At 43.4% G+C, this 16,457-nt stretch overlaps 1 protein-coding gene across 1 annotated transcript in view; it reads right to left on the bottom strand.

The window, feature by feature from the left end:
* Positions 1-16,457, bottom strand: part of LOC128685087 (uncharacterized) — a 278,440-nt gene that overhangs the window by 47,308 nt on the left and 214,675 nt on the right. The window contains exons 2-3 of the mRNA XM_070086192.1: positions 3,664-3,817; positions 617-828 (exon numbers count right to left, since the gene is read on the bottom strand). Coding sequence (XP_069942293.1) covers positions 617-828; positions 3,664-3,793 — 342 coding nt within the window. The 5' untranslated portion in view covers positions 3,794-3,817. The remainder of the gene's footprint in view (positions 1-616; positions 829-3,663; positions 3,818-16,457) is intronic.

The following is a 16,457-nucleotide window of genomic DNA, read 5'->3' as shown; positions in this document are numbered from 1 at the left end:
GGCGTAGGAGAGCTTTAAAAAGACAAGTGACCAAACACTAGACATATTAGACAACGTTTCGGTCCTGGGACCCTGTTCAGGGTCCTAATATATATGTCCTAGTGTTTGGTTACGAGTCTTTTTTAACGAATTTGTCGATATCAGTTATCAAATTTTGTACCATACAAACTAATGTTTCTTTACACCAGTTAAACTTGTTCACCTAGCAGTATATGGGTGCCAAGGTGTTATACGACTCTTGAGCTGAGGTTGGATGACTGCTCTTAACCAGTAAATTCAACGAAGTTAAAAAAAAGGGCAAAATTACCTCGAACATTAAGAGATTCAACTGTGTCTCGCTCTTTCTCGTTATTAAATAAATGCCTAAACATTGCGTGTTAGACCAGTAGTTTAAACATTTAAAAGCATCTTCCTTGTTCGTTCTTAATTACTGATAATAAATATATGAGATTCGATAAAAGTTAGAGCGTGAAAGATTTCATATAAATAAATATATCTATGCAGTCAAAATTTTGAGTCTATGTACTCACGTAGACATCAGTATCATGTACTTGAATTCACATCAAAATTAATACTTATATTCATGTTTATATCAACACTGTGTACTCGTACTCACGTCAACGTTGATGTATGGGAGAGGATAGACCCGGATGGGCGGTTTCCTCCTGGGGATGTACTCGTAGAACTGGTTGACGTCTCGATACCACTTGACCGAGTAGAGTGGGTCAGGGCGGTCGGTGCTGTGGTGATATTTACACTCCAGCTTGACAGTGGACCCCGACACGACCACTGGTGGTACCTGTACTCCCGACACCCGCAGACTCCAGCCTAAGGAGGAGGGGCGAGGACAAAAGTCAGAGAGGAAGAGTACATGGGAGAGAGTAGGTATTCCGGCACTGGCTGCACTTGTTGCCCTGACTCAGGTAAACTATAGCCTGGAAAAGAGAAGATATGCGAAAGTCAGAGCAGAAAAGAGATACAGAAGAGATTTTATTTAGATTTTGCTTCGTAGAGTAAGGAAGGAGTATAAAGCAGTGGTTGACCTTATCACTTTTGTTGTTGCTGCTGCTGCTGCTACTGCTTCTGCTACTGCTACTACTGCTGCTGCTGCTACTGCTATTCCTGCTACTGCTGCTGCTTTTGCTGTTGCTACTACTACTACTATTCCTGCTGCTGCTGCTGCTGCTGCTAATGCTAATACTACTGCTACTGCTACTACTGCTGCTGCCACTGCTGCTGCTGCTGTTGCCGACCTCACCGCTTCGCTGCCTCCACCGCTGCAGCTGCTGCTGCTGCTGTTACTACTGATACTAACTACTGCTGTCACTACCACCCACGGCTGCGCCACGGGGTGCGGTGTGCTTAAAAAGGAGCTAAAACTCCCGTAGACTCATGCAGTTTTCATTTTATTTAAAAATATCAATCAATGTATAATTATCGTGGTATAATACAACTCAGTGACCATTGCAACATGACAGTTTCAGAATTTTCACGTACATCCTGATTAAAACACTCCTTTCTCCGAGCAAATATTTTACTAGTGGATTTGGGTTTGAGAAGGACCTGCCAAGTATGGGCCAGTAGGCCTGCTGCAGTGTTCCTCCTTTCTTATGTTTTTATATTTAATGATTTCCTTTATTTTCTTCAGCATAATGTGATTGTTAACTCTCTGCTACTGACATCCTGGCTTAAGCCTCTACACCCAGATTGAAATCCTGGCTTTAGCCCCCATTGAAATTCTGGTTTTAACCCCCATATCCCAAGAAATCCTGGCTTTGGCTTCCATTGAAATCCTAGCTTTAGCCTACTTCTCCCATTGAAATCCTGGCTTTAGCCCCCTCCCCATTGAAAATCCTTTCTTTTATCACACTCCCTATTAAAATCCCGGCCCTAGACCCCCATTGAATTCTTCGTTTTAGCCCCCTCACCATTGAAATTTTGGCATTAGCCTCCTCCTCCAATGAAATCCTGGCTTTAGCCCCCCTCCCCACTGAAATCTTGGCTTTAGCCCCCCTCCCAACTGAAATCTTGGCTTTAGCCCCGCTCCCAACTGAAATCTTGGTTTTAGCCCCCTCTACCACTGAAATCCTGGTTTTAGCCCCCTCCCCAATGAAAATTCTGGCTTTTACCATCCTCCATCTTAAAATCCTGGCTTTAGACCCCCATTGAAATCCTGGTTTTATCCCCCTCCCCATTGAAATTTTGTCTTTAGCCCCCTGTCCCATTGAAATCTTGGTATTAGCCTCCTCCCCCAATGAAATCCTGGCTTTAGCCCCTTCTCCCATCGAAATCTTGTCTTTAGCCCCCTCTCCCATTGAAATCCTGGTTTTAGCCCCCTCCCAATTGAAATTTTGTCTTTAGCTCCATCACCCATTGAAATCTTCGTTGTAGCCCTCTCCCCATTGAAATCTTGACTTTAGCCCCCTCCCCATTGAAATTTTGGTTTAAGCCCCCTCCCTCATTGCAGTCTTGTCTGTAGCCATCTCTCCCATTGAAATCTTGGCTTTAGCCCCTCCCCAGTGAAATCCTAATTATAACCCCCTCCCCCATTGAAATCCTGGTTTTATCCCCCTCCCCATTGAAATTCTGGTTTTAGCTCTCTTTCTATTGAAATCTGGCTTAACCCCCTTCCTCCATTGCAGTTTTAGCTTTAGCCCCTCTCCTTTTGAAATCTTGGCTTTAGACCCCTTCCCATTGAAATCCTAGTTTTAGCCCTCCTCCCCACTGAAATCCTGATTTTTAGCCCCCTCTACTATTGAAATCGTGATTTTAGCCCCTATTCCTATTGAAATATTGGTTTTAGCACCCTCCCCCCATCGAAATCCTGGCTTGAACCCCCGCCCCCATTTAAATCTTGGATGTAGCCTCCACCCCCACTGAAATCTTGGTTTTAGCCCCCTCCCCATTGAAATCCTGACTTTAACCCCCCTCTCCCATTGAAATCTTGACTTTAGACCCCTTCCCCATTGAAATCCTGGCCTTAGCCCCCTCTCTCTTAGAAATCCTGACTGCGCCTCTGGCTGCTGTTGCTGCTGATTTTTCTGTTAGCTGGGAAATCCTTGGAATTACTATAAACAAAATATCCAGTTGTTTAAATGAAGTATGATGATTTTCATCGTGACTGTTAATAATTTGTATTAGAAATCACCTTAAAACAGAAAAAATTTGCAGTAAAGTTCACGACTGTTGTGATGTCTCGGACGAAGCTACACCTTCAGTTGTCATCACTAACTTTTAACTTTAATGAAAATTATTCTAAACACTTTATTGACTTATATTCTTCCCTCCAACTACAACATTCATATCTCAAGAGGAATGATGCAAAATAGGAAAACCATTGTTACGGGAAAAATTTAGTTATATAAATGAGAAAATAAATTGATTAGTCACGGCGAGATACAGAGCCGGCCTCAGTACCAGCCTTTATGTACGGGAAAGGAATCAGCATCTTAAAGCTTCTTGGTGAGAGGGAGGAATAGGTAAGAGTCCGTGACTCACTGTTTGAAAAGTGTGCAAGCAAATACAGTAGCAGCAACAGACGAAAACGGAAGGTGTAAGTATTAGCAAAGAGTACCAGCAGAGGGAAAGGAAAGCAAGGGTCTGTGATTCATTTTAGCAGAGAGTACAATCAGCAGCAGCAGAGAGGGACGGGAAGGGACTCACCATTAGCAGAAAGTGCCAGCAGCAGCAGGAGAAGGCGCAGGGCCGCCGCGCACCACCCATCGTTATCCGGCACCATCTGGCAGTAGCAGAGTGTGGAGCCGCTACCTCGTCTCCGCTTACCCTTCACCATGCTCGCCTCGCCCAGCCTCGCCTCCTACGCAAGTGTCAAGGAGATATGAAAAAGAAGGGAAGAAACAAATTAGAACATCTCCCACATAAGTTATACAGTAAAGGAAGGAAGGAAGGAAGGAAGGAAGCAGACAGACAAGAAAACATCTAGTAATTTTGAGACATGGTTGCAAAGATGCAGAGCCAAGATAGAATAAGACTTACAGACGGTGAAAGGAGGGCAACAGACCATAAAGAAGAGAACAGAGACAGAATAGGAAGGGTGGAGAAGGACAGACAGGGTATTAAGGGAGGTGGTAAAACAGATGGACTGGTTAGGAATGAAGCCTGTTAACTGTATGGCTGTCATTGAGACTGAAAACACCAGTACAACCTAAAATAGGGAAAATAAACTCTAAGTGTATGTACGCTGCGAGATACACATTTCTGTGTATATACACTGAGGTACATACCTCTCAATGTATCTGTGAAAGTTAAAGACAATTACTGAGGATCAAGAAACGAATGTTAAGGTCAGCTATTGAGTACCACCAGACGGGTGATGGCAGGGTCACTGGAAGGTTAAAGTCAGCTACTGAGTACCACCAGACGGGTGATGGCAGGGTTACTGGAAGGTTAAGGTCAGCTACTGAGTACCACCAGACGGGTGATGGCAGGGTTACTGGAAGGTTAAGGTCAGCTACTGAGTACCACCAGACGGGTGATGGCAGGGTTACTGGAAGGTTAAGGTCAGCTACTGAGTACCACCAGACGGGTGATGGCAGGGTTACTGGAAGGTTAAGGTCAGCTACTGAGTACCACCAGACGGGTGATGGCAGGGTTACTGGAAGGTTAAGGTCAGCTACTGAGTACCACCAGACGGGTGATGGCAGGGTTACTGGAAGGTTAAGGTCAGCTACTGAGTACCACCAGACGGGTGATGGCAGGGTTACTGGAAGGTTAAGGTCAGCTACTGAGTACCACCAGACGGGTGATGGCAGGGTCACTTGAAGGTTAAGGTCAGCTACTGAGTACCACCAGACGGGTGATGGCAGGGTTACTGGAAGGTTAAGGTCAGCTACTGAGTACCACCAGACGGGTGATGGCAGGGTTACTGGAAGGTTAAGGTCAGCTACTGAGTACCACCAGACGGGTGATGGCAGGGTTACTGGAAGGTTAAGGTCAGCTACTGAGTACCACCAGACGGGTGATGGCAGGGCTACTGGAAGGTTAAGGTCAGCTACTGAGTACCACCAGACGGGTGATGGCAGGGTTACTGGAAGATTAAGGTCAGCTACTGAGTACCACCAGACGGGTGATGGCAGGGTCACTGGAAGGTTAAAGTCAGCTACTTTGTACCACCAGACGGGTGATGGCAGGGTTACTGAAAGGTTAAGGTCAGCTACTGAGTACCACCAGACGGGTGATGGTAGGGTTACTGGAAGGTTAAGGTCAGCTACTGAGCACCACCAGACGGGTGATGGCAGGGTCACTGGAAGGTTAAGGTCAGCTACTGAGTACCACCAGACGGGTGATGGCAGGGTCACTTGAAGGTTAAGGTCAGCTACTGGGTACCACCAGACGGGTGATGGCAGGGCCACTGGAAGGTTAAGGTCAGCTACTGAGTACCACCAGACGGGTGATGGCAGGGTCACTTGAAGGTTAAGGTCAGCTACTGAGTACCACCAGACGGGTGATGGCAGGGTTACTGGAAGGTTAAGGTCAGCTACTGAGTACCATCAGACGGGTGATGGCAGGGTCACTGGAAGGTTAAGGTCAGCTACTGAGTACCACCAGACGGGTGATGGCAGAGTTACTGGAAGGTTAAGGTCAGCTACTGAGTACCACCAGACGGGTGATGGCAGAGTTAATGGAAGGTTAAGGTCAGCTACTGAGTACCACCAGACGGGTGATGGCAGAGTTAATGGAAGGTTAAGGTCAGCTACTGAGTACCACCAGACGGGTGATGGCAGAGTTAATGGAAGGTTAAGGTCAGCTACTGAGTACCACCAGACGGGTGAAGGCAGTCACTGGATAGCTTGTTGAGAAGACTGGTAAGGATAGAATGGGAGGAGAGACTTAATGAACTATGAATGAAATATACTCACAAAAGTATAATATATACGAGGTATTATGTCTGCGCCATAAATTTCCAAGGACAGGCTATAAAATATACGTTAAATTTTTTTAATATTAAAGGGCTGGATGATATATTCTTATAATAAAATATATTAATATCCTCATTAAAATAAGGCTGTAGGATACGAGACTTGCAAAACTATACAATAGGATACTTTCTGGTAATGGTTGTACTCTAATATAATACAATAACATCTCTTATAATGCTCCTGTACATTCTGTGATTTTTTTTTTTTTTTGCAAATGTGATTGAAAAAGATGAATATACCTCGGAAAGGCCTTCATGGCATTCGCTACTTAATGTGCATGCACTTTTTCACTTGTATTGAGAGGATTTCACAGCTTGGTTGATCAGGCTCTGATTCACCGGAAGGCCTGGTTGGGGACCGGGCCACGGGGGCGTTGACCCCGGGTACGTCCTCCAGGTAAAGTTACTGGAGCTTAATTAATAATGGAGCTTACTGTACTGTGATCGCGAGGAACAAGCTTCACCCTAACCTCTACCGATCAGTGGGAGTGCCATGGTGTTGGCGAAGAGCTCTTGATCCAAGGAACTGGATCTACCCTCTCCTTGTTCCATGTCTTGTTAACTCCCATTCCGGAGGCTACAGAGCTTCCCTTGACTAATAATATTAAAAATAAATATGGGCGTCGACCTAGAATGACTGTGTTATATTTATGTTCATGGCGCTCCATCTCAAGTGTTCGTTAAGTAATATAATTTTGTGGTTGTAATACAAACTTCTTCTTCTTCTTCTATACCTTTCTAACACTTGGTCAATCTCTTGACTAAGAAATATTTTTTTTAACATAATTTCGACCCTTTTTTTCTTTTGTTTCAAGTTTATGCGTGCGGCCTCTTGTTTTCCAGGTTGCTAAACAAAAATAAAGATTTTTCGTATCTTTTATGATCTTATCTGTAGCTATTTATCTTTTTCTAGGTGATAACGATTACATTTTCAGTGTTTTTCAATCTTTGTTCCAGGTCAATCTCTCGTAGCTTCCAGAGACATTTTCTAACAGGCCTTAAAACGTCAAGCATTTTATTAACGTCACTAGGTATTCCTGTACGGGTAACATTAAACGATTGCCCGAATTTATTTTTCATCCACTGGGCACCATCTGATTCATAAGAGGCATCAGCTTTTAAAAATTAGTCTTTCAGAAGAGGTAAACTTAATTTATTTCATGGTTGAAATACTACACTATCTTAAAAAATAATAGATGTATTGGCACCTGCACATTCCAACAACAATCAAAACCTTTTATGTAAGATAGACCAGTGTTGAGTGTATGAAGCCTATGAAAAGAGGCTTTCTCAATTTATCTCGCTGAAATTAATTCTGAAAATGTTTTGTATGTATGAAATCACGAAACAAGTGATTATGAAACATTTACCAAACTGCGGCATTGTGCCGCCTCCAGAGACAACACAATGTACGTGTCGCCCTACCACTTGAGCCAGGCTGCACAATGTTCGTAGAGTCGAATCCTGGCCTGCTGCAGTTTGGTAAAAGTTTCAAAATCACTTGTTTCGTGATTTCATTGCTATATAGACTGCTTGTTGAGGCTGGTATTCAAACAGGATGAGGCTGAAATTAATCCCTGAGACACCACTGCCACAAGTGTCCTCAGATCACGAGAAAAACATGTAGCTCTGCTGCATGCATGATCTTTGTAGGATCGCTGGCTCAAGTGGTAGGGCGATTAATGGGATATTTTTTCTGACAACGTTTCGCTCTCCAGAAGTTTGTCAAGCCGTTATAAACATTGCAAGGACACAAAGGGTATATATATAGGTACTACGTGAGGTGAAAAGTAAGTAGTAGTAGTGATGAATACATTCACTTCCTCTATACTCTCTCTGTCTCTCTATTCGGAAAATTATAATTCTATTATTGTCTTGACTTTTTTGTTAACCTCATCTCCTTCCTCTTTCTATAATCACTATTAATTGTTTTCTTTTACATACTCTCCCAAAATCACCTACCAAGTTTTGTAATTTTTCTTCAGAATCCACTAAAAGAGCTGTTTCATCAGCAAAAAGCGCCTGGGATAACTCACTCTGTATTATATCCAAACTCTTTCAATCCCACACACCTTCCCAACACCCTAGACTTTACTTCTTGCACAACCTTATTTATATATATATATATATATATATATATATATATATATATATATATATATATATATATATATATATATATATATATGTTGAACACCTACGGAGACATTCCTCATCCCTGTATAAATTTTAGTTTCACTAAGAAATGGTTATCCTCCCTAGTGCATACCCTAACCTGAGCCTCACACTGCATAAAACTCTTAACTCTGTGTACTCACGTATTTGTATTTCTCTATTTGTGGTTGCAGGGGTCGATTCACAGCTCCTGGCCCCTCCTCTTCGCTGGTCGCTACTAGGTTCATTCTTTTCCTGCTCTATGAGCTTTGTCGTACCTCTTCTTTAAGCTATGTATTATCCTGCCTCCACTACATCATTCTCCAGACTATTCCACTTCCTGACAACTCTATGACTGAAGAAATACTTCCTGACATCCCTGTGACTCATTTGAGTCTTCAATTTCCAATTGCTATCCCTTATTGCTGTGTCCCATCTCTGGAACATCCTGTCTCTGTCTACCTTGTCAATTACTGTCAGTTTTTATATGCTGTTATAATGTCCATCCTCTCTCTCCAGTGTCGTCCGGTCGATTTCCCTAAACCTGTACTCGTAGGACATACCCCTTAGCTCCGGGACTAATCGCGCTGGAAACCTCTGCACTTTCTTTAATTTCTTGATGTGCTTGATTAGGTGTGGGTGCCTGACTGGTGCTGCATACTCAAATATGGACCTGACATACACTGTGTACAGAGTCCTAAATGATTCCTTACTGAGGTGCCGGAAGGCTATTTTTAGGTTTGCTAATCGCCCAAATGCTGCAGCAGTTATTTGGTTGATGGGCGCTTCAGGAGATGTACTCGGTATTATACTCACCCCCAGATCCTTTTCCTTGAGTAAGGTTTGCAGCCTTTGGCCCCCTAAACTGTACTCCATCCGCGGTCTTCTTTGCCATTCCCGATCTTCATGACTTTGCACTTGGTGAGGTTAAACTCTAGGAGCCAGTTGCTGGACAAAGCTTGCAGCCTGTCCAGTCCCTTTGTAGTCCTGCCTGGTTCTCATCCGACTGAACTGTCCTCATTAGCTTCACATCGTCTGTAAAAAGAGACACTTCTGAGTCTATCCCTTCCATCATATCGTTCACACATACCAAAATTGCACTGGTCCCAGGACTCACCCCTGTGGAACCTCGCTCGTCACAGGAGCCCACTCTTACACCTCGTCACGTACCATGACTTCTTGTTGCCTCACTGTCAGGAATTCTCTGATTAATTGCAGTGGCCTTCCTTGTTATATCTTCCTGGTTCTACAGCTTTCGCACTAATCTCATGTGTGGAACTGTGTCAAAAGCCTTCTTACAGGCCAAGAAAACGCAGTCTACCCACTCCTCTCTCTCTTGCCTTACTGGCGTTACATTGTCGTAGAACTCCAGTAGGTTTGTGACATGATTTCCCTTCCCTGAAACCGTGCTGGTCGTCTTGAATAAGCTCATTCCTTTCTAGGTGTTCGACCATTCTTATGATAATTTCCATGACTTTGCATACAATACATGTCAGTGACACTGGTCGATAGTTTAACACTTCATGCCTGTCTCCTTTCTTAAATAGTGTGTGTGTGTGTGTGTGTGTGTGTGTGTGTGTGTGTGTGTGTGTGTGTACTCACCTAGTTGTACTCACCTAGTTGAGGTTGCAGGGGTCAAGTCCTAGCTCCTGGCCCCGCCTCTTCACTGATCGCTACTAGGTCACTCTCCCTGAACCGTGAGCTTTATCATACCTCTGCTTAAAGCTATGTATGGATCCTGCCTCCACTACATCGCTTCCCAAACTATTTCACTTACTGACTACTCTGTGGCTGAAGAAATACGTCCTAACATCCCTATGATTCATCTGTGTCTTCAACTTCCAACTGTGTCCCCTTGTTACTGTGTCAAATCTCGAACATCCTGTCTTTGTCCACCTTGTCAATTCCTCTCAATATTGTGTACGTCGTTATCATGTCACCCCTATCTCTCCTGTCCTCCAGTGTCGTCAGGTTGATTCCCCTTAACTTCTCCTCGTAGGACATATCTCTTAGCTCTGGGACTAGTCTTGTTACAAACCTTTGCACTTTCTCTAGTTTCCTTACGTGCTTGGCTAGGTGTGGGTTCCAAACTGGTGCCGCATACTCCAATATGGGCCTAACGTACACGGTGTACAGGGTCCTGAACGATTCCTTATTAAAATGTCGGAATGCTGTTCTGAGGTTTGCTAGGCGCCCATAGGCTGCAGCCGTTATTTGGTTGATGTGCTCTTCAGGAGATGTGCCTGGTGTTATACTCGCACGAAGATCTTTTTCCTTGAGAGAGGTTTGTAGTCTCTGGCCCCCTAGACTGTACTCCGTCTGCTGTCTTCTTTGCCTTTCCCAATCTTCATGACTTTGCACTTGGTGTGATTGAACTCCAGGAGCCAATTGCTAGACCAGGTCTGCAGCCTGTCCAGATCCATTTGTAGTTCTGCCTGGTCTTCGATCGAGTGAATTCTTCTCATCAACTTCACGTCATCTGCAAACAGGGACACCTCAGAGTCTATTCCTTCCGTCTTGTCGTTCACAAATACCAGAAACAGCACAAGTCCTAGGACTGACCCCTGTGGGACCCCGCTGGCCACAGGTGCCCACTCTGACACCTCGCCACGTACCATGACTCGCTGCTGTCTTCCTGACAAGTATTCCCTGATCCATTGCAGTGCCTTCCCTGTTATCCCTGCTTGGTCCTCCAGTTTTTGCACCAATCTCTTGTGTGTCTAATGCCTTCTTGCAGTCCAAGAATAAGCAATCCACCCACCCCTCTCTCTCTTGTCTTACTGCTGTCACCATGTCATAGAACTCCAGTAGGTTTGTGACACAGGATTTCCCGTCCCTGAAACCATGTTGGCTGCTGTTAATGAGATCATTCCTTTCTAGGTGTTCCACCACTCTTCTGATAATCTTCTCGATGACTTTGCATACTATACATGTCAGTGACACTGGTTTGTAGTTTAGTGCTTCATGTTTGTCTCCTTTTTTAAAGATTGGGACTACATTTGCTGTCTTCCATGCCTCAGGCAATCTCCCTGTTTCGATAGATGTATTGAATATTGTAGTTAGGGGTACACATAGCGACTCTGCTCCCTCTCTCAATACCCATGGAGAGATGTTATCCTGCCCCATTGCCTTTGATGTATCTAGCTCACTCAGAAGCCTCTTCACTTCTTCCTCGGTTGTGTGTACTGTGTCCAGCACTTGGTGGTGTACCCCACCTCTCCGTCTTTCTGGAGCCCCTTCTGTCTCCTCAGTGAACACTTCTTTGAATCTCTTGTTGAGTTCCTCACATACTTCACGGTCATTTCTTGTTGTCTCTCTTACTTCCTTCCTTAGCCTGATTACCTGGTCCTTGACTGTTGTTTTCCTCCTGATGTGGCTGTATAACAGCTTCGGGTCAGATTTGGCTTTCGCTGCTATGTCGTTTTCATATTGTCTTTGGGCCTAGCTTCTTATCTGTGCATATTCATTTCTACCTCTACGACTGCTCTCCTTATTCACCTGGGTCCTTTGCCTTCTATATTTCGTCCATTCCCTAGCACACTTGGCTTTTGCCTCCCTGCACCTTTGGGTGAACCATGGGCTAATCCTGGCTTTTTCATTATTCCTGTTACCCCTGGGTACAAACCTCTCCTCAGCCTCCTTGCACATGGTTGTTACATATTCCATCATCTCATTAACTGGCTTCCCTGTCAGTTCTCTGTTCCACTGAACCCCGTTCAGGAAGTTCCTCATTCCCGTGTAGTCCCCTTTCTTGTAGTTTGGCTTCATTCGCCCTGGCCTTCCTGCTTCCCCCTCTACTTGTAGCTCTACTGTGTATGTGTGTGTGTGTGTGTGTGTGTGTGTGTGTGTGTGTGTGTGTGTGTGTGTGTGTGTGTGTGTGTGTTTGTGTGTGTGTGTGTGTGTGTTTGCGTGTGTGTGGTATTGGAGGAGCGTTTTTCCCGGTGCGCTCTATAAAAGCGTCTTTGACAACAGTTCTCCATAATAAATTATTTGAATAAAGCACAAAGGCGTTGTTTTAGAAAAAAATAGAATTGATGATTGTGAGTGGAGGTGGAAGGTTGGGGGAAATAAGTGACTTTCCTGAATCCTGACGGGATAATTTCCTGAAGGTTTACCTTAATTAATGCCTGAGGGTCATTAACGAGGTGGCCGCTACGAGGCCCCGGCTAGCCATTAAGAGGGAATTTCTTAATTATATACCAGAATAAAACTACTTGTTAATGAACTCAGGGCTGAAATATGTATAGTGAATTCTTAATGTTCAAAACGGTTTCATTTAAGATATTTCTTACCCTCACGTATTTCTTGAGAATTCCTGATGGCAAAATACATTTTAGTTCAAACACATAATGTGAAACAGCAGCCTCAGTGCGATGCCAAATATTATAACATTCAATGTCTCTATTTTTTTGGAGGGGGGGGGGAGATTTTGTCATCACTCTAATTCATATTTTAGTGATTAAAGTTTTGGTGACTTAAGGTTTAATTGTTGGTTGGTTAACGATTCTTGAAGCCGATCGACTTCACGAGGGTCATCAGGGCTGCCTGTCTTCTGTTTACCACCACCAAACAAGATTACTGCAATCCCCAGAATAAGGATTAAAGTAATATATATATATATATATATATATATATATATATATATATATATATATATATATATATATATATATATATATATATATATATATATATATATATATATATATATATTACTTTAATCCCTATTCTGGGGATTGCATATATGTATATATATACATGTATATATATATGTATATATATATGTATATATATTGCATATATGTATGTATGTATATATATATATATATATATATATATATATATATATATATATATATATATATGGAAGTACCACCTCTATAGCTGGAATGGGGACCCTCATCCTCAGAGAAGACAATAAACGTACCTCAGGGAAAACTGTTTGAATATTTTCTTCTTCTACCACCCCCTATATATTTTATATTCTATGTGAACATTTACTAATAAACAGAATACATTTACGGAAAAAACATAAACATGAATACAATGGCATAATGTATCAAAGAGCATGAATTTTCTCCAGCTCCTCCGAGGCTGGAGGCGAGCCAAGTATGCAGCAAGCATTTCCTCTCTGGATGGCTATGCTGAGGGGCTGGAACATGAAAGTGGCTGCCTTTGGGTCCCTGGTGGTATATATTTTAACAAGTCAGCCTTTTCTCACCAATGAAGGGTAACCTAAAGACAAAGAAAAGCCCCAAAAGAGAGAAAAAAACTTTCCTCATCATTCAACACTTTCACCATCACCCATACATAATCACTGTCTTTGCAGAGGCGTTCAGATACGACAGTTTAGATATCCCTCCAAACTGCCAATATCCCAAATCCCTTCTTTAAAGTACAGGTATTGTGCTTCCCATTTCCAAGACTCAAATCTGGCTAACCGGTTTCCCTGAATCCTTCACAAATTATTACCCTGCTCACACTCCAACAGCTCGTCAGGTCCCAAAAACAATTCGCTTCCATTCACTCCTATCTAATACGCTCACACACGTTTGCTGGAAGTCCAAGCCCCTCGCCGACAAAACCTCCTTTACCCCCTCCCTCCAACCTTTACGAGGACGACCCCTACCCCGTCTTCGTTCCTCTACAGATTTATACGCTCTCCAAGGCATTCTACTTTGTTCCATTTTCTCGAAACGACCAAACCACCTCAACAAACCCTCTTTAGCCCTCTGACTAATACTTTTAATAACTCCACACCTTCTCCTAATTTCCACACTACGAATTCTCTGCATAATATTCACACCACACATTGCCCTTAGACAGTGCATCTCCAGCCACCTCCTCGCTGCAGCATTTGCAGCCCATGCTTCACATCCATATAAGAGTGTTGGTACCACTTTACTCTCGTACACATTCAAAGACCACAACAATGTATTTACCTCATCTGCTAGGAAAATGATAGGATGGATAATGAGAGCCTTCGAAACTAGGGACGCCAAACCCATGAGCATTCTCTTCAAATCGCTTGTGCTCTCTAGGCTAGAATACTGCTGTACACTAACGGCCCCCTTCAAGGCTTGTAACATTGCAGACCTGGAGAGTGTATAAAGAACTTTCATGGCACACATAAGTGCGATAAGGCACCTAAACTACTGGGAACGGTTGAAGGTCTTTGATCTGTATTCCCTCGAGCGCAGGCGAGAGAGATACATGACATTATACACTTGGAAGATCCTGGAGGGATTGGTACCAAACCTGCACACGAAAATCACTCCACATGAAAGCAAAGACTCGGCAGGAGATGCAACATTCCCCCGATGAAAAGCAGGGGTGCCACGAGTACAGTGAGAGACAACACAATAAGTGTCAGGGGCCCAAGATTGTTCAATTGCCTCCCAGCATACATAAGGGGGATTACCAATAGACCCCTGGCTGTCTTCAAGAAGGCATAGGACAGGCACCTAAAGTCAGTACCTGACCAACTGGGCTGTGGTTCGTACGTCAGCTTGCGTGTGACCAGCAGTAACAGCCTGGTTGATCAGACCCTGATCCACCAGGAGGCCTGGTCTCAGACCGGGCCGCGGGGGCGTTCACCCCCGAAACCCTCTCCAGGTAAACTCCAGGTACATTCCCTTCTTTGTCTCCATGGATAACGTTTTTTATCTCCACAGACACCTCAACGCACCACTCACCTTTTTTCCTTCATCAATTATATGGTTAACCTTATCCTTCATGAACCCATCTGCTGACATGTCAACTCCCAAATATCTGAAAATATTCACTTCTTCCATACTCCCTCCCTCCAATGTGGTATCCAATTTTTCTTTAAATGGTTTGATAGCCTCATCATCTTACTCTTATCTATATTCACTTTCAACTCTCTACCTTAACACACTCTTCCAAACTCGTCCAATAACTTTTGCAACTTTTCGTTAGAATCCCCCTAAAGTACAGTATCATCAGCAAAAAGTAATTGTGTCAATTCCCATTTTGTATTTGATTCCCCATAATTTAATCCCACCCCTCTCCCTATTTACTTCTTTTACAACCCCATCTATAAATATGTCAACCATGGTGACATTACACATCCCTGTCTAAGCCCTTCTTATACTGGGAAGTAATATCCCTCTCTCCTACACACCCTCAGCTGAGACTCACTATCCTCATAAGAACATAAGAACGAAGGAACACTGCAGAAGGCCTACTGGCCCATGCGAGGCAGGTCCAAGTCTCCTACCGGCTTAAGCCAATGCACCCAACCTAGTCAGGTCAGGTCACATTGACTTAAGGGAGGAACACGGCAACCGACCTGGTAGCACAAGCTATCAGGTCTAACTCACACCCACCCACATCCACTCATGTATTTATCCAACCTATTTTTAAAGCTACACAACGTTCTGGCCTCTATAACGGTACTTGGGAGTTTGTTCCACTCATCCACAACTCTATTACCAAACCAGTACTTTCCTATATCCTTCCTGAATCTGAATTTTTCCAACTTAAAACCATTGCTGCGAGTCCTGTCTAGGCTAGATATTTTCAGCACACTATTTACATCCCCTTTATTTATTCCTGTCTTCCATTTATACACCTCAATCATATCCCCCCTAATTCTACGTCTTTCTAGAGAGTGCAGATTCAGGGCCGTTAGTCTATCCTCATAGGGAAGGTTTCTGATACATGGGATCAACTTTGTCATCCTCCTTTGTACATTTTCCAGAGAATTTATATCCATTCTGTAATAAGGTGACCAAAACTGTGCAGCATAATCTAAATGAGGCCTAACCAAGGATGTATAGAGTTGAAGAACAACCTGAGGACTCCTATTATTTATGCTTCTTGATATGAAGCCAAGGATTCTATTAGCTTTATTGCGAACACTTATGCACTGTTGTCTTGGTTTCAGATTACTGCTAACCAGAACTCCTAAATCTTTTTCGCAATCCGTAATATTAAGATCTACATTATTTAGTTTATATGTGGCATGGTTATTGTCCTGTCCAACATTTAGAACTTTGCATTTGTCTATATTAAACTGCATCTGCCACTTCTCTGACCACTGCATCAGTCTATTCAAATCTTCCTGGAGTGCTCGAATGTCCTCGTCAGAATGAATTCGACGGAATATTTTGGTGTCATCGGCAAACTTGCCGATGTCGCTCTTTATGCCCTCATCTATGTCGTTTATGTAGATTGTGAACAGCAGGGGGCCCAACACTGACCCCTGTGGAACACCGCTCGTGACACTTCCCCACTCTGATTTCTCCCCATTTATGCAAACTCTCTGCTGCCTATTTGTCAACCATGCCTCTATCCAGGAAAAAATTTCTCCTCCTATTCCATGTGCTTTAATTTTCCTCAA

The sequence above is a fragment of the Cherax quadricarinatus genome, chromosome 1, assembly GCF_038502225.1.
Source record: "Cherax quadricarinatus isolate ZL_2023a chromosome 1, ASM3850222v1, whole genome shotgun sequence".
Lineage (NCBI taxonomy): Eukaryota > Metazoa > Arthropoda > Malacostraca > Decapoda > Parastacidae > Cherax > Cherax quadricarinatus.
This window is presented reverse-complemented; position numbering and strand designations above follow the sequence as displayed.